The following is an 18,141-nucleotide window of genomic DNA, read 5'->3' on the forward strand; positions in this document are numbered from 1 at the left end:
CCTCTAGCATCCCAAGGAGCTGAAGCGGGAGAGTGGAGAAAATAAAACTCACTCACGAACAGCCCAGGGGATTAAAGCAAGGTCGGGCCGGGCCACCTCACACGCTCTTTTTTCCTCCAAGAGAAACACCTGCGCCAGACAGGCTGGGTCCGTCTCGACGTTAACATTCCCTCGACTAGGTAGTTCCGTTCTTCCGGATTCAGACCATCGGGTGGGTAACAAACAGCCTCCTCCCCCTTCCCCGGAGCCTCCTGAAGAGTTGCGTCGTCCCCTCCCCCCGCGCCCGCGAGGATGGTGGACGTGTTCAGCGGAAGGTTCCTTACGAACAAGGACGGGCACGCGGTGGAGCCCGAGGAAGCCCTGCAGAACAAGGTCGTGGGCTTGTACTTTTCGGCCGCGTGGTGTTCCCTGTGCCGCGAATTCACCCCAGTCCTGTGCGACTTCTACAGCGAGCTGGTGGAGGAAGCGCCCTCGCCGGCCCCTTTCGAGATCGTCTTCATCTCCTCCGACCGCAGCTCCGAAGAGATGGTGAATTACATGCAAGACATGCATGGGGACTGGCTGGCGCTGCCTTTCCACGATCCTTTCAAGCAGTGAGTATGAAATGCCAGGCGTCGCTTTGCCACGTGCCGGTGAGGGCAACGGCCTGCGCGATGGCGGGAAGGGGACGCCTTCCTTTTGCGGGTGGATCGCAGTTTCTCAACAAGAAATGCCGGGTCCCAAGCACGTCCCTGAAGTGCTGTTCCGTGTATTCAATGCGCGGGGGGGGGGGGGGTGGAGGAGCAAACTGTCTCGCCTTTGTGATCGGTTCACATCTACGTCGAGGTGATCTAAACTGAATCACTGGATGATTTTACCACCAGAAGACTTTGTAGGAGATGAAAAGTATTTAAGGTGAAATCCTTGTGAAGCCACAAGCAAAATCCGGAAAGGGGCAGATGGGCGGATAAAGGGGAAGGGCTCAGGTTCAGCTGAACTCCTGGCAAGATCAGCCAAAAGGGATTGGGGGGGGGGGGGCGGCTGCTGGGAAGGAGCTCCCTCCCTCACAATGCCAGGTCCCCAAGAGCTGCCCTTCATGGTGATGTCTAAGCAGACCCTTGGTCTGAGAGAGAGCGAGAAAAGGTGTGTGACTATGATGGACATTTCACATATGAGTCCCTTGACTAGAAGGCTATGAAATGATGAATTGGTATTTTAAAACTCACTCTTCAAAATCTTCCAGCATCTTCCATGGCAGAGTGGAGGATTCAGACCTGGGTCTTCTAGGTCCTGGTCTGATGTTCTTAACACTATGCCATGCTGGCTCCATGTCTTCACATTTGTGTCCTGAATAGGTACCAAGACAGGCAGTCCATTGGGTTTATTGCTTGATGTTATATTTTTTAAAATGAAACTGTAAGACCTGCATCAATAGAATGAATATCCAGATTCTCAGATTTAAAAAAAGAACAGCCTCAGATTTAAGAAAAGATATACAAATATGCTTTCAGGGTTAAAAAAAAGCAAGTTTCAGATTTAAGAAAAGAAATGCAAATACACATATGCTGTTTTTTAAAAACCACCTCAGATTTAAGAAAAGAAAATATAAGTACACTTATTCTTCTAAAAGGAACCAGGAAATTGCTAGTTAAAGCTCCTGTTTTAACTTCAGCACTGTAAGCAAAAAAAGATAGGAAATTATACAGTCTTAAATAGAGTATGGTGAGTGCATTTAGCCTAATGAAGTGCAAGTTTAATGTTTTGGACTTCAGGAACTTTTACTTTGCACTAGTCTTTTGGCTTCAGTCTTATTTGTTCCACTAATAGTCTGCCTTTGCTCTATTAAAGCAGTTTGTATAAGGTTCCCAGGAGGCTCCTATGTAGGCACTGACTTTCCCCAGACTTGCTTACCTTCAGCAAGGCTGGTGCAGCCTGTTTCCCCTGCTGGTGGGGCAGGGGGGGGGAGGGGGGGCGGGAATCACTAGTGCTGGTGGTGTCAGTGCTGTTTCAGTGTTTTGTAAGCATTTGGTCTCAGGCTGAAACTGATATGGAATGCCCTTTGGAAGAACAGATTCCTCAGTGATACCTCCTCAGTATGCAATCTTGATGTTAGTTGGACCCCACTAAATGGGTAAAAAAATACAGTAGATTTGCATCTAGAATTAAGGGGGTCTGGAATGATGATGGCACCAGATATGTATGGTGAGCAGACCTGGCAAAATGACGGAGGAAGATAAAGGGATTAAGCAAAGAGCGAGGGATTGGGTAGGAAGATGGTAGCAGTGCTCTACTAACAGGAATGGTGGGTGACAAAAGTACCGGTAATTGGGTAGAAGAGATAGGAGTTGGACACCTAGGGGGAGCACTCTGGTCACAGCTCCTTTCCTGTTTCCTCTATAGTAATCCCTTTCCTGTTATTCCCAGTCTGCTAGTTTATCATATTGATTTTTTTCATTGCTGAAGGCAGCTGTCCTTCCACAATCAAATCTTTTACATTTAATCTCTATTTCCTGTGTGAGCATAATTTCTCTATTCATAATAATATTTGAACCATGTCCCTTAGTTTCTTTCACCTGTTTCTCATGCACACACCCTATGAGTGAGTAAGTAGGGTCTCCCCCAATCGATTTGAACCCATGCTCTCCACATCTACCATCCATTCTTTATCACATGCTGGCTTCCTTGCCAGCCAGCCTGGCCTTCTTGCAATGAAGATGAACCTGATGCCACTGCACTGTCTACTGCTAGTATATTGGAATCTCTGTGGGTTCCTTCACAGCTGTACTGAATGTGCTCAAAGCAGTGGGAAGACAGCTGTTGAATTCTGGCTATTTTGCGCATGATGGAACCCCAGTGATGTGTAACAGGGGAAGCCAGTGTGCTCACTCAGAAGGTGCTAACAAGAGGCAGCATAGCAAAGGCAGAAATGCAGGAGGCTTTAGAATGTGGGAAGAGACAGGGAAGCACAATAGGGATGGTGCTGGCAGCTGCCTCTGTGCAAGTAGGCTTTGCAATAAGGACTACAGTTTTCATTACTCCTCATTGAGAGCCTGTGTTGTAGTGGTCAGAGGCCCACGACAGAGATACCCAAAATGTGCTGAACCAGATATTCTCACAGGAAAAAAGGGGAAAGTACAGGCACATCAACTTGAGCTCCAAGGAGGAATGGTGGGATAAAAATGTCCTATCATTTGAATACCATGGAAAGTGGAAAACTTCATAACATTACAAGAACAATCACACCAGATTTTCAAAAAATGAACGTAAGGCCCTGCTCACTGGCACCCTTTAAGTTTTTAAAATACTCACACCTCCAGGTTCTGATCTAAAAAGCCTTTGGCTGGCAGTTAAGGTACCTAAAGGCTGACCTGCTCCCACATGATTCAAGATGTAAGGGAAGGAGACAAAGGTATGGTTATGCTCATTCTCCTTCCAGTCTTCATTCCATCCCAAGACATGATGGTTGTGGAGCTAGGAAGGTAAACCCTTCACCATCACTGTTAATGTGTAATGCCCGGTGAGGTCCGTTAATAATACTGCTATGTTGCAGTATTACTTTGCAATGCAAGAAGTAGACCTGGCATGCATGACTGACACCTGGGTAAGACAGGATGAGACAGTTTTTTTTGGTCCTTCATCAATCCCAGACAAAGGGTCGAGGAGGTGGCGATACTAATTCAAGAGTCATTCTCCTTCAGGAACTCCCCACCCCAAAAGTGGGGAGTGTGTTGGCCTAGTGTGGGACCTGGCTACCTGATTGGTGTATCGCATCAGCAGATACCCTGCCGAGCCTACTAGAGGCAGTGTCAAGTTGGGTCTTGGAGTTTATCAGTCTGGGGGATTTCAATGTACATGTTGATGTGGCTGCTTTTTTGCATTCTATAGACCTGGTGTCTTCCATGGCAGCAATGGGACTCCTACCGAATGTATCAGGTCCCATGCATCAAGCAGGCCACACACTGGATCTGATCTTTGGTATGGAATAGATGTAGGTCTAGTTGCCAGTGATGGAGTGCTGTGGTCAGACCACTTTGTTCTGAAGGCCCACCTGGGTATCCCAGCCCCTCCTTGCATAGGTGGTGCCAGGGCAAGCTGATTTATGCTAATCTGCAGAGACTGATGGACCCAGTTGGGCTGCAAGTTCCGATGCTGATAGATGACTGACATAGCTAACTTCTGAAGCCATCAACAAAATTGCTTCCCAACATCCTCTTCGCTCCTGTGCTAAATTAGCTCCATGGTATACCATGGTGCTTTATTGGAGGATGAAGCAGAAGCTTGGACAACTAGAGTGAATTTGGTGGTGGACTCATAACAAAGCTACAGAAACATCTTATAGGACATCTAATGAGATCCTATGAGATGGCAGTGAAGGCCACTAAAAAGGAATTTTATGCAGCATCTATTGCATCCGCTAGTTTTCCCCAGCACAATTATTTAGGGTAATCAGGTCTTTAACTGCCCTCTTGAAGGGAATCCAGAATTCTATCTTCCAATTAGATGTGAGGTTTTTGTGAACTTTTTTGCAGATAAAATCTTGTCATTTCACCAGGAGTTGCTTACCAGCATTGATTTAGTACGTAAACTGGAGGCCCCTTGGCCATCTTCAGGCTCAGTATTAACCAATTCAGCCAACTCTCCAGGGCCAAAGTCGACAGGATCCTGGTGCTGTGAAGCCTGGGAGATAAAAGGAGGCAGTGGTGAGGCTGCTCTTGAAAAGACAATCTCTGGACCCTACTGACCCATCCAACTACTGCCCAGTTTAAAATCTTCTATTCCTGGGTAAGGTAGTTGAGAAAGTGTCAGTGGAACAGCTCCAGGCTTTCCTAGAGGACATATTGGCTCTGAACCCATTCCAATCTGGCTTCTGCCCTGGACATGGGATGGAGACGATGCTGGTCACCCTCACAGACGATCTCTATAAACGGCTGGATCGAAGCAAGACAATACTGCTGTTATTACTTGATCCAGCAGCAGCATTTGACACAATCAGTTATGATCAGTTGACCCACTGCCTCACCAATGTGGGGATCTGTGGAACAACCTTGACATGGCTGGTCTCATTTCTCCATGGTCAGGGACAGAGGGTGGCTCTTGGGGAGAGGGGTTCACCACAATATCCTTTCATATGTGGCGTTCCCCAAGGGGCAATCCTCTCCTTTGTATTTTGTTCACAAGCTGAGCTACAGTTTTTATTGTTAGTTTTTCCATCTCCACCAGGTTAAGCAATTGGTTCCCTTCCTATCTAACCCCAACCTAGCCACAGTGATACATGCAATGGTCACTTCCAGACAAGACTACTCTGTGCAGGGCGACCCTTGAGGCTGACCCAGAAGTTCCAACTGGTCCAGAATGTGGCAGCATGGGCCCTTACGGGAGCCCCATTTAGAGTCCACACTCAACTGGTGTTCTACCCAGCTGCAGTGGTTCCAGGTTGAATGTCAGGTTAGGTTCAAGGTTGAGGGACGGTGGCTCAGTGGTAGAGCATCTGCTTGGGAAGCAGAAGGTCCCAGGTTCAATCCCTGGCATCTCCAAAAAAAAAAGGGTCCAGGCAAATAGGTGTGAAAAACCTCAGCTTGAGACCCTGGAGAGCCACTGCCAGTCTGAGAAGACAATACTGACTTTGATGGACCAAAGGTCTGATTCAGTATAAGGCAGCTTCATATGTTCAAGGTTTTGGTATTAGCCTTTAAAGCCCTAAATAGACTGGGACCAAAGTATCTGTGGGACCACCTCTCCTGGTCTACCCCCCACTCCCAAGATCATTCCGCTCAATAGATAGCAACTTACTGGTGAGCCCTGGTCCCCAAAATATCTGGCTCTCCTCAAGCAGAGACAGGGCTTTATGGCCCTGGCTCCAACCTGCTGGAACTTTCTGCAGAGTGAGACCTAGGCCCTGCGGGATCTGATGCAGTTCCACAGGTCCTGTAAGAGATGTTCTGCCACGACTTTAGTTGAGGACAGTGACAGTTTCCATCTAGGCTGGCCTCCCTCCCATCCCCACCCCTGTCCCTTTCCTTTTTTTCCATGTACACTACGCTCTGTAATAAAAACCCCGTAAGCTCTCGGAGAATTGGCTACATCAGGGAAGTGTGGGCTAATATGCAAAGGAGTTCCTGCTATAAAAAAGCCCTAGTTATTCTGTTTTCTAATCTGCAAGACAGGTATTCTCCCCCTAGATAGGGGTACTATGTTGTGCTTTCTTTTTATGTATTAATTCATCAGTTGCCATTAGTATTGTAAAAGTTGTTTAAATAGTTTTAAAGTTGTGAACACTGTTTATATGAATATTGTTGTCACGTTCTGAGCCCTGTGGTACAGGGGATGGAGGGCTGTAAATAGAATAAATAAATAGAGAGAGAGATAAATAAATAAATAAATAAAAATCATCTCAGGTGGGTTGCTGCTGGACACGGGGCCTGTTTGGTTTTTTCTAGCACCTTGATAGTATCATGCCTTCACTAGAGATGCTCATCTGACATTTTCTTGTGTACCATAAGAACATAAGAGAAGTCATGTTGGATCAGGCCAATGGCCCATCCAGTCCAACACACTGTGTCACACAGTGGCAACCCCCCCCCCCCAAAAAAAAACCCAAGTGCCATCAGGAGGTTCACAAGTGGGGCTAGAAGCCCTTCCACTTTGCCCCCCCCCCCAAGCACTAAGAATACAGACCATCACTGCCCCAGACAGAGAGTTCCAACAATACGCTGTGGCTAATAGCCAATGGTGGACCTCTGCTCCATATGTTTATCCAATTCCCTCTTGAAGCTGGCTATGCTTGTAGCCGCCACCACCACCTCCTGTGGCAGTGAATTCCACATGTTAATCACCCTCTGGGTGAAGAAGTACTTCCTTTTTTCCGTTCTAACCCGACTGCTCAGCAATTTTATTGAATGCCCACGAGTTCTTGTATTGTAAAAAAGGGAGATAAGTACTTCTTTTTCTACCTTCTCTATCCCATGCATAATCTTGTAAACCTCTATCATGTCACCCCGCAGTTGACGTTTCTCCAGGCTAAAGAGTCCCAAGCATTTTCACCTTTCTTCATAGGGAAAGTGTTCCAACCCTTTAATCATTCTAGTTGCCCTTTTCTGGGCTTTTTCAAATGCTATAATATCTCTTTTGAGGTGACCACAATTGTACACAGTATTCCAAATGAGACTGCACCATCAATTTATACAGGTGCATTATGATACTCAATATTTTGAGTTTCAACGCTCAAATACTTTGGCCACCAAATGAGAAGAGAATGTCCTGATGCTGGGAAAGACAGAAGGCAAAAGAAGACAGGAATGGCAAAAGATGAGATGGCTCAACAGCGTTACTGATGTAACAAACACAAATTTGAGCAGACTTAGGAGGATGGTGGAAGACAGGAGGGCCTGGCGTGACTATGTCCATGGGGTCGCAAGGAGTTGGACTCGACTGTGTGACTGAACAACAAATTATAATTCTGGATGATTTATTTTCAATTCCCTTCCTAATAATTCCCAGCATGGTGTTGGCCTTTTTTATCACACACTGTCTTGACATTTTCAGTAAGTTATCTACCATGACTCCAAGACCTCTCTTTTGGTCAGTCTCTGCCAGCTCACACCCCATCAACTTGTATTTATAGCTGGGGATTTTTGGCCCCAATGTGCATTACTTTGCACTTGGCTACATTGAACCTCATCTGCCATGTTGACACCCACTCACCCAGCCCCAACAGATCCCTTTGGAGTGCCTCACAATCCTCTCTGGTTCTCACCACCCTGAACAATTTAGTGTCATCTGCAAACTTAGTCACTTCACTGCTTACTCCCAACTCCAAATCACTAATGAACAAGTTAAAGAGCATGGGACCCATTGAGCCCTGTGGCACCCCACTGTTTAGCGTCTTGCACCGCGAAAACTGCCCATTTATACTCACTCTCTGTTTCCTATTAATTAGCCAGTTTTTGATCCACAAGAGGACTTGTCCTTTTACTCCATGACTCTCGAGCTTACTAAGTCAAGGTAAACAACATCTGTTGGGTCCCCTTTGTCCACATGTTTGTTCAACCCCTCAAAGAACTGTAACAAGTTAGTGAGGCAAGATCTCCCCTTACAGAACCCATACTGAGTCTTCCTCAATAACTTGTGTTCATCAATGTGCCTACTCATTCTGTTTTTGCTAATCCCGGTATTGAAGTCAGACTGATTGACCTGTAATTTCCCGGATCACCTCTGGAACCCTTTTTAAAGATGGGGGTGACATTTGCTACCTTCCAGTCCTCAGGAACGAAGGCAGATTTCAATGAAAGATTACATATTTTTGTCAGGAGATCCACAAGTTCACCTTTGAGTTCTTTCAGAACTCTTGGATGTATGCCATCCGGACCAGGTGACATTAGTTTTTAATTTGTCTATCAGTTGTAGGACCTCCTCTCTCATCACCTCAATCTGACTCAGGTCCTTCAACACCCCTTCCAAAATAAGTGGTTCTGGAGCGGGCAAACATTTCTCATCTTCCACAGTGAAGACAGAGGCAAAAAATGCATTCAGCTTCTCAGCCCTCTATCCTCCTTTTCCCCCTTGGTCATCCAAGCACCCCACTGCCTCCCTGGCTGGTTTCTTGCTTCTAATATACTTGAAGAAATTTTTATTATTGGTATTTATGTTTTTTGCAATATGCTCCTCATAGTCCCTTTTTGCCTGCCTGATCACAGTCTTGCATTTGATTTGCCACAGCCTGTGTTCCCTTTTATTAATCTCACCTGGACTAGCTTTCTACCGCTTAAAGGAGTCCTTCTTACTTTTTACAGCTTCCATTACTTTGTTTGTTAACCATGCAAGCCTTTTCTTATACCTGTTGTGCCTTTCCTAACTTGTGGTATATATTTTATCTGAGCTTCTAGGATTGTAGTTTTAAATAGCCTCCAAGCTTCCCCAAGGGTTTTGACGGTATTTACCTTTCCTTTCAGTTTCCTCTTCACATGCCTCCTCATCTCAGAGAATTTACCCCTTTTAAAGTTAAACGTGGTTGTGCTGGTCTTTTGGGGCAACTCTCTATTTATACAAATGGTGAAATCAATAACATTATGGTCACTGCTCCCAAGTGGTGCAATCACTTTTACATCTCTCACCAAGTCTTGGGCATTAGTTAGGACCAAATCCAGGATCTCCCCACCCCTGGTAGGTTCTGTGACCATCTGCTCCATAGCAGTCATTGAGAGCGTCTAGAAACTCAATCTCTTTCTCCCGACCAGAACACATATTGACCCAATCAATCTGCGGGTAGTTAAAATCACCTGTTATGACACACTTTTTATGTTTAGCCACTATCTTTAATCTTTCTATCTTTTTATAATCGTTCTCTATCTTTTGATTTGGTGGGTGATAACAAACTCTTATAGTTACATTTTCTTTTGGACCCACTATTTCGACTCAAAGCATTTCTTGAAGGGAATCTAATTCACTGACCTTCTCAATCTTATTGGACTATATACCCTCTCTGACATACAGAGCCACCTCACCTCCAAATCTTCCCTCCCTATCCTTCCGATATAATTTATATCCAGGAATCACTGTGTCCCACTGATTAAGAACATAAGAGAAGCCATGTTGGATCAGGCCAACGGCCCATCAAGTCCAACACTCTGTGTCACACAGTGGCAAAAAATGTTATATACACACATACACTGTGGCTAATAGCCACTGATGGACCTCTGCTCCATATTTTTATCTAAACCCCTCTTGAAGGTGGCTATACTTGTGGCCGCCACCACCTCCTGTGGCAGTGAATTCCACATGTTAATCTCCTCATTCCACCAAGTTTCTGAAATTCCCATAATGTCTATGTTTTCCCCCCTTCCCCATGAATGACATCTGTATTTAAGAAACAACAGATTCCATTTTATGCCAAGTTGCTCAAACCCATCAGTTCTTGTCTTAAAATCTTCCTGCATTAAACTTGCACCTTCCCTATTCCACATAGCTCTTTCCCAGTGGGGCTAGCGACAACCAAGTTATATAACACCCAATAACTTGCTTTTCAGTCAGCTTCATTTTATGGTTGGTGCTTTCCGGATCCACTTTTGATCTCAGCAGGAGGGGAGAGGAACAAACAAGAAGAGAGGAAGCAAGCAGAGTAAGAGAAATTGATTAGGAACAGCAAGTAGCAAATTATATCCCATTCTATGTTGTTAGCTGCGTAGTTCAGAAACTGAAATCAGCGGGGTTATGTATGTGCATGTATAGCAATTTGCTAGCATAAGTCACAGTCCTTCATTTAGACCCTGTTTCAAACCCAGTTTGACCTGGATCACTAATTACCATATGGTCTCTGCTTAGGTGTACCACTTCTGAGCATAGCTCTCCCACAATATCTATTTCTTTATTAACTTCTACAACCGGTCAACTTGATGCTCATCTGCAGAGACTAGATGATACACTTGACAGGCCAGCATTGCACTTTCCATGATAGGAGATGAACAACGACTCACTCTTTATACTACATGTATATCGTCCTGTGTGAAGACAGTAGCTGTACATGGAAACCTGTACACAAATCTCTGGTTTGCATCAAATAGGACTTCCAGACATCATACAAGAATTTACAAGCACAATTAAGGGAATGCTGGTCAGTTTGTCTTTCTGCTACACAAGAATGACACCAATATGATAAATGTTTTAACTTGGACAGAGTTTGGTACAGTTCAATTCATCTAGGAATTTCTGTGCTAGGCATATGGATTCAACCAGAAATCAATCTTGAAGAGTTTTCTGATAAAAACATTTTCAATTAAAGTAAAATATTTTGAAGTGAGATATATGAGAGAATGACAACAACAAAACTGGTAGATGATTGGTAAAATGCAACAATCTGAAAAATGTTGTTTCAGTAGCAATGTGAACTTTCCCTATGAAGAAAGGTTAAAACGCTTGGGGCTCTTTAGCTTGGAGAAACGTCGACTGAGGAGTGACATGATAGAGGTTTACAAGATTATGCATGGGATAGAGAAGCAGAGAAATAAGTACTTTTCTCCCTTTCTCACAATACAAGAACTTGCGGACATTCAATGAAATTGCTGAGCAGTCGGATTAGAACTGATAAAAGAAAGTTCTTCTTCACCCAAAGGGTGAACACATGGAATTCACTGCCACAGGAGGTGGTGGCGGCTGCAAGTATAAACAGCTTCAAGAGGGGATTGGATAAACATATGGAGCAGAGGTCCATCAGTGGCTATTAGCCACAGTGTATTGTTGGAACTCTCTGTCTGGGGCAGTGTTACTCTGTATTCTTGGTGTTTGTGGGGGCACAATGGGAGGGCTTCTAGTGTCCTGGCCCCAATGATGGACCTCCTGATGGTGCCTGGTTTTTTGCCACTGTGTGACACAGCTTGTTGGACTGGATGGGCTATTGGCCTGATTCAACATGGCTTCTCTTATGTTCTTATGTGAATTGATTGAAGTGATTTTATATTCAGGATAAGATGATAATGTTGCCATGCAAAACACTCCACACAATGCCATTGTTTTGTAATGGAAACAAATTTGTGATGGGCTCATTGTAGGCTCCCATTGTCCTAAGCCATTACGCACTCTTTCTCTTGCTTGGCAGACCCATGTATGGAATAACCTACAGTTATACAATCTGTTTCTGAGCACAGCCTAAATGAAATGCTCAGAACTTTCCAGAAGCAAGAGTGATTGTTCTGGAAATATCACTGCTTCTCCATGGGGTAGAAAGTAAATGTCTATGCTGCTTAGTTGCTACAGTCATAAATATTCATCATTTGAAAACTGCACATATTGCAGTTAAAGAATATAAAGAGCACAAGGCGGTTTAGTTGTTGATCTTAGTGTCTCCTTGATGACTTTCCGGCTCCTGAATCCAGTGGGAAGCCCCCCAAATAACAATTCATGTCTCCTTCTTTATTTTAAAAGATTGTATTAAGTAGGGTTTAACATGTTTGCTGTCAGTTTAAGAAACATTTTGTTTAAAAATTATTTGTGCAGAAACAGCAATGTAAATGTAACATATCTGATTTTAACAAATAAGATTTCCTCCCCTTGTTTATGCACCTATCAGTTTTTCCTCTTTTCTTCTTTACAGTGAGTTGAAGAAAAAATACAACATCACCGCCATTCCCAAACTTGTGATTGTTAAACAAACTGGAGAAGTCATTACAGATAAAGGCAGAAAACATATTCGGGAGAGAGGGCTCAACTGCTTCCGAAACTGGGTTGAGGGGGCAGATGTCTTTGAGAATTTCTGCACTTGAACCAATGGTGGGATCTCCAGAGGAGATAGCTTTGTTATACGTTTTGTAAATCTAGTATTCTTATTGTTGCTACTTGATCAAAAGAGGGCATGACAGTTGCCTCATCCCATATTCCTTTGCTTTGTTTCAGATTCTGTGTAGGTGGAATAATTGTTTCTAATCCCACTGCTTCTGTTCTGTATCATTACTAATGTTTTTGTTATATAGAAGATAACTAAAGAATTCCTGATATCAGTGAAGACTGAAGGTCAGCTGTTTATACCAGGCACATTTCTAACATCGAGAAAGTATGCCCTCTTGAATCTATGCAAGCACTTTATTTTTGCAAAGGAAAACTTTATATTTCTTAACCAGAAGACTTTTTGGAATGTTGGTCTATAATTTACATTACTACAAAACAAAACGTATTTGCTTTAATAAAATTATTTATTGCTTACTTCTGTTTACTTGTATCATTCAGTTACATACAAAATCAAAATTGATGGCTATTTACCTAAAGCTTCTTCAGTCTATATCCACCAATTGATGTCCACTAATTGTTTTCAGAAAGTAGGTGGGGCTTTTGCCCAGCAAGACTTCTGACTGGCTGTGCAGATTTTTTTTGAAAAAAAAGTTGCTTTGGCAATAGCTGCCAGTCCAGCACAAAGGTCTTCACTGTATGCCTGAAGGTAAGCTGTATGTATGTGAGAAAATATTTTAAAACAATATATTCATTTTTAAAGGCGTTAAAGAGAGCCAATTTGGCATAGTTGTTAAGTGTGCGGACTCTTATCTGGGAGAACCGGGTTTGATTCCCCACTCTTCCACTTGCACCTGCTGGAATGGCCTTGGGTTAGCCATAGCTATCACAGGACTTGTCCTTGAAAGGGCAGCTGCTGTGAGAGCCCTCTCAGCCGCACCCACCTCACAGGGTGTCTGTTATGGGGGGAGAAGACAGGAGATTGTAAGCCGCTCTGAGTCTCTGATTCAGGGAGAATTGGGGGGGTATAAATCTGCAATTCTTCTTCTTCCTGAAATGTTGAAGAGTTACATTTTGTGGTTGGCTCTGTCTCTTGTGGCAGCCATTTTGTGGTTGTGCTTACCATCCAGTGTCAGAATTCCAATGGTGCCCATAGGCTCAAAAGGTTTGGGGACCCCTGGTCTGTATACATAAAGCCTCTATTTGATGGTAGCTCCCATATTCTATTCTGTTAACCACCTAATTTATGTAAGCCTTATATATAAATGTTCTACATGAATCGCAATTTGATCATAAATTATGAGCGGCATAGTTCTCAAAATTGTTTGAAATTGTATCGTAAATGTATGAATGTCTCCCACAGTTTTTCCATGGCTGTCCTCTCCTTTCCTTGTATACCCAATCCACATGTCAAGGAGAAAACTCACAAAAGAGGTGCTTTGCTTTGTTGTCACAATCCTGCCGGGATGACAGCAGTTAGAAAGCTGCATGGCTTTTTCCCCCCTCATATTGTCAGTTTGGCAGCCTTACTACCAGATCTGATTTCTGAATGTTTTATCTTTCAGAGAAATGATTCAACACTCACATAGGCCTGAGGTATTTAAATGCTATACAGTCATGGATGGCAACTTATCAGGCACTTCATAAACCTTCTGTTTTTTCCTTGTCTGCCAGGAATTGCAAAAGGAAGGGAGTTGTTAAGCATTTAAGAGCTCACAATACATAGGCACAATAAAATATATTCAGGAAGATCCTGAGGAGAGAAAATGGATCCTCCCAGTCTGCACCAAGGAAGCTTGTCTTCCACATCTGTCTCTCTGTAATGCAGAAACATGAGAACGAGCCAGAACAAGGGAAGTGTTCTGGCCTGCAGGTTTATTAGTCAAAGCCCTGTTTACAATTAAGTAAGCTAGTATACAGAGAAAAGGCGTAAGAGGTTCAAGATAAGCAGCATGAAAAGACAAAGCAACGAGTTATGGTATGTCATATCTCAGAAGCTAAGCAAGGTGGGCCTTGGTTAGTATTTAGATAGGGGACTAATGAGGAACTCCAGAATTGCTATGCAGAGGCAGGCAATGGCAAACCAGTTCTTTTAGTCTCTTGCCTTGAGGGTCACCATAAGTCAGTTGTGACTGGATGGCGCTTTACGCAGAGAGAGACCTGAACATTTGAAACTTCAGGCAAGTTTGCAGTTTGTTCTTGCATGCTGTAAATGGACCAGGTTCGTCTGACAACCATTGGGCAGAGACTTTTTTTTTAACCCTGCTTGCTCAGGGTTGATGGAGGAAACCTTATCCAATTAGTTTCTGATAGGTGGAGATTGGCTTCCCACTTAAGTTTCAAGTGAGCCTATGGGAGAAGATTTGCACTGCTGCAGTCTCTGTGCCTGAAACAGGAAATGTCTGGTTCCAGTAGTGAGGCTGCTGTAGACTTCCCAGATTTGGCTCAACAGAGCCAACTCTGAGCAGAGAGCCAGTTTGGTGTAGTGGTTAAGTGTGCAGACTCTTATCTGGGAGAACCAGGTTTGATTCACCACTTCTCCACTTGCAGCTGCTGGAATGGCCTTGGGTTAGCCATAGCTATCACAGGAGTTGGCCTTGAAAGGGCAGCTGCTGTGAGAGCCTGCTCAGCCCCACCCATCTCTCACATGATGTCTGTTGTGGGGGGAGAAGATATGAGAGATTGTAAGCTGCTCTGAGTATCTGATTCAGAGAGAAGAGCGGGGTGTAAATCTACAGTCTTCTTCTTAGTAATATTGGGAACCTGGACAAAAATCCAGAAGTAGGTCCCAGAATCACTGCCATCCCACAATGGGCCCTCCTGCCAGGGCCAAGCAATGGGTGACCCTCACCTGTTCAGGGTGAGCAAGAACCACCACAGCCACCACTGAAAACTTGCAGCCCAAATCTCAGATAGGGCAAGCATGAGAGTGGTAGGAACCTCCTCTTCTTTTTTTGTAGGGGTGTGGTGGATCCTTGGTAGGTCAGGGCGTCCCCTACTGCCCCTGTTGCCCATTGGCTAAGACTCCTCCACCTCAGGAAAGCAGCTGCTTCTTTGCTTGGGCCGGACACTTTCCAGTTAGAGCAGAAGAGTTGCACCACCCATTGTGACTGTCTTTGATGTCAGCCAATCCTCATCTTGACATTTATGCTGCAGTGGATATGAATGATGCCAGTTCTGTAAAGGCAGGTCTGGAGAGAGTCCTGGCAGAGTAGGGGAGGTGCAGTTCCCTCAAGCTAGAGCTATGCGATCTAATGCAAGTCCTAGAAATCTGCAAAGAAGTAGGCTTTTGTGCATGTATCTCTTGCTGGAAAAGAAGTAAATCCAAATGTAGATGTTTATGCAGCTTTCAATGGGATATGAATTTGGATGTGCAGCAATGCAGCAATGCCCATGTAGCAGCTGCACATTGAAAAACTATGGTTGAAATTGTGTGGAATAGATAACCCCTACATTCAAATATGCATTTGGCTACACATCTATTGATTCTTGTGGTTCTTGATTCAATAAGAGATACACACATGTAGGCTTGCTTCAGAGCATGGTTCACTTTATTTAAATAGGAGAGAGGGTGTATGGGAAAGGATGGGCTGAGGGGAAGGGAAAGAAGGTCTTTTCTTTTAAATCAATGAGGTTTTCCCCTTTCTTTCTTTCTGAGTGGTGATTGAGGGCAAAGGTTGAATATGATGGCAAAGGATGAGGGGTGAGAGGGGGAATGGCAGCAGGGACAGATATAGAAGCAGAAGCTGGAGAAGGACAGAAGGCTTTTAGTTTATATTTTTAATATTTTCTAGATTCCATATAAAGATATAACTAAAATATTATACTGAATATTTTTAAGTTTTTAAGTTATACAGTCTGATTTTTACTCCCCAAATGCAGACATTATTTAAAAAAAATAGAAATATTTTATTTTAAAAATTACGTGGAATAAATATGCATTAAAAGCTGTCTTGTGTTGATATCTGATTAACATAACAGGATCACAGAGCAGAGGTAGGCTAAGTTTTATTATGTTCAAGCATCCGATTGCTGGAAACTCTCAAGAGGTCTGTGATAATGACATTTGAGAAGACACAAAACACAGCGGACAAAAGAAGATTGGTCAGCTAATAAGCAAAATAAAAGCAGCCGGGAATATTTTAGTCATGTTTGTCAAATGATTCTGATCCCCCTACTCCATTTTTCCTATTTAATACATATCAATAAATCTAATTCTCAGCAGGGCCCCATCTGTGGATAGTTATATCCAGAGAGTGAGGCTATGAACAGACAAGAGAGATCTTTCTACAGGCTTGAGAAAAGCCCAAGGAAAGAAAAAATTCTGACAACTACAAAAAAATACATTGGAAGTAATCCTCCCCCCCTCCAAATAAAAAAATAGCACCTGTACCTTTAATAAACAAAACAAATGCTCTCAGCAGTGGGCATCGTGGAGAATTGCAAGTCAACCGCAACAATATTGCCAGCCATCAAGCCTTGGTTTCTGTCAGTTAAAAGGGGGGGGGGGGAAGGAAGCTGGGGCCTTTCCAGGCCTATTTTGGTCTTCCAGGGAGGCCATATTGGAGCCAGGCCTAGCAGCAACCACTGACAGACTAGGGTTGCCAATCCCCAGGTGAGCAAAACCAGAAACCACAGTGTACTGATTAGTAATAACTGAAATAAACCATTGCATTACTTATATGTTGCAAATAATTGCTCTATGATATTTCTTATATCATATTCATGTATTCACCAAAATTGTTACAAATGTCCATGAATACAGCACAACTCAAAATAAAAATTAATTTCCAATTGCTGTAATGGTACCAAAGTCCACTGTCTGTATCCTTTCATTGATAGACATGTGCAGTACCAATAAATGTGCTACTTCTTGCTTGGGTAGCAGTTCGAAATCCAACAGGTGCGGCGACCCAGAGAACTCAAAAAACCCCACAAAAGAGCAGGTAACAAAATTATCTGGTTCCAAGAAGGATTGGGGGGGGCTACCATGAGTTAATACCGGGAAGGAAATGTTGCTGTCTGATCAGCCACTTTAAATCCAGAAAGAAACAGCAGCAACATCTGATTATACTGTGCATCTGAACAGGGTCCCAGTGATCATCTCCGAATCCCTTTTGTTCTCAAGGCCAAACTGTGGCACCTTGGTAACCATAATTAACTGCAATCCATTGAATTATTGCTCATGATTATCATGATTTATACCTACTAGAAATGACAGGGTTATAATGCAGATAACTCTACCACTCCAAAGGGAAAGACCCTTCCTTAAGTTCTTGTAGGATATTCCCTTTAAAAAACCCACAACCTTGATTAAAATATTTTTCTTTTTTACCTCCACCAGCCCACAGATATTGTAATACAAACCACCCAATGAGACAATGGGGTGGGGTGAGCAGAGGGCTAAATTCATAACTCTCAATATGACATCTGAGTTACTAGACTGCACGGCCTCAGAAGCAGGCAGATATCCTCTTTCTAGCCATTGTTTCCATTCACATGGAGACAAACACCTATTTAAGCAAAGGCAGGCTAGTGCCCCAGCAGCCTCCAAAGGATGGACTTGGCAAGACTTGAAGCCGGGGGTGGTGTGGGGGCGGATGCATTGATGAGCACTTCGCAGCCGTGACAGGGGGCACAAGTAGGTAGCCTTGCCTAGGGTGCCAAAAAGCCTGACACCGGCCCTGCTTGCCTGTGATCTCATTAGGGGGTTGGGAAATTAAACCTTGTTGTGATCAGATCACTAACTTCTGAAAGCACAGTTGAGTTTGCTCCCTGCAAGGGTGGTGGACTGATTTGGATGGTCTGCCGTTGGAGATTAATGGATCATAACCTGTTGGTTTCTAAGAGGCTGTGGGGGATTTTGACTCTATGGAGGCCCTTGTAGCTGCATGCAATGATGCAGCCATAAACAGAATTGTTCCTTGTCATCCTCTTCCACGATCTGTGAAG

General features: G+C 43.8%; 1 protein-coding gene across 1 annotated transcript; it reads left to right on the plus strand.

The window, feature by feature from the left end:
• Window positions 1-267: 267 nt before the first annotated feature.
• NXNL2 (nucleoredoxin like 2) lies at window positions 268-12,666 on the plus strand. Its single transcript, XM_060236416.1, has 2 exons — window positions 268-593; window positions 12,062-12,666. Exons 1-2 carry the CDS (start codon window positions 292-294, stop codon window positions 12,228-12,230), a joined length of 471 nt encoding a protein of 156 aa, XP_060092399.1. The 5' UTR covers window positions 268-291; the 3' UTR covers window positions 12,231-12,666.
• The last annotated feature ends 5,475 nt before the right edge of the window (window positions 12,667-18,141 follow it).

The sequence above is a fragment of the Heteronotia binoei genome, chromosome 4, assembly GCF_032191835.1.
Source record: "Heteronotia binoei isolate CCM8104 ecotype False Entrance Well chromosome 4, APGP_CSIRO_Hbin_v1, whole genome shotgun sequence".
NCBI classification, from domain to species: Eukaryota; Metazoa; Chordata; class Lepidosauria; order Squamata; family Gekkonidae; genus Heteronotia; species Heteronotia binoei.

What these genes read in the sequence shown, in the direction of transcription:
- NXNL2 (XM_060236416.1), top strand. Translation starts at nt 292, where the DNA reads ATGGTGGACGTGTTCAGCGGAAGGTTCCTTACGAACAAGGACGGGCAC. An exon ending in TTCCACGATCCTTTCAAGCA is followed by an intron (nt 594 to 12,061) that starts GTGAGTATGAAA and finishes TCTTCTTTACAG; the next exon opens with TGAGTTGAAGAAAAAATACA.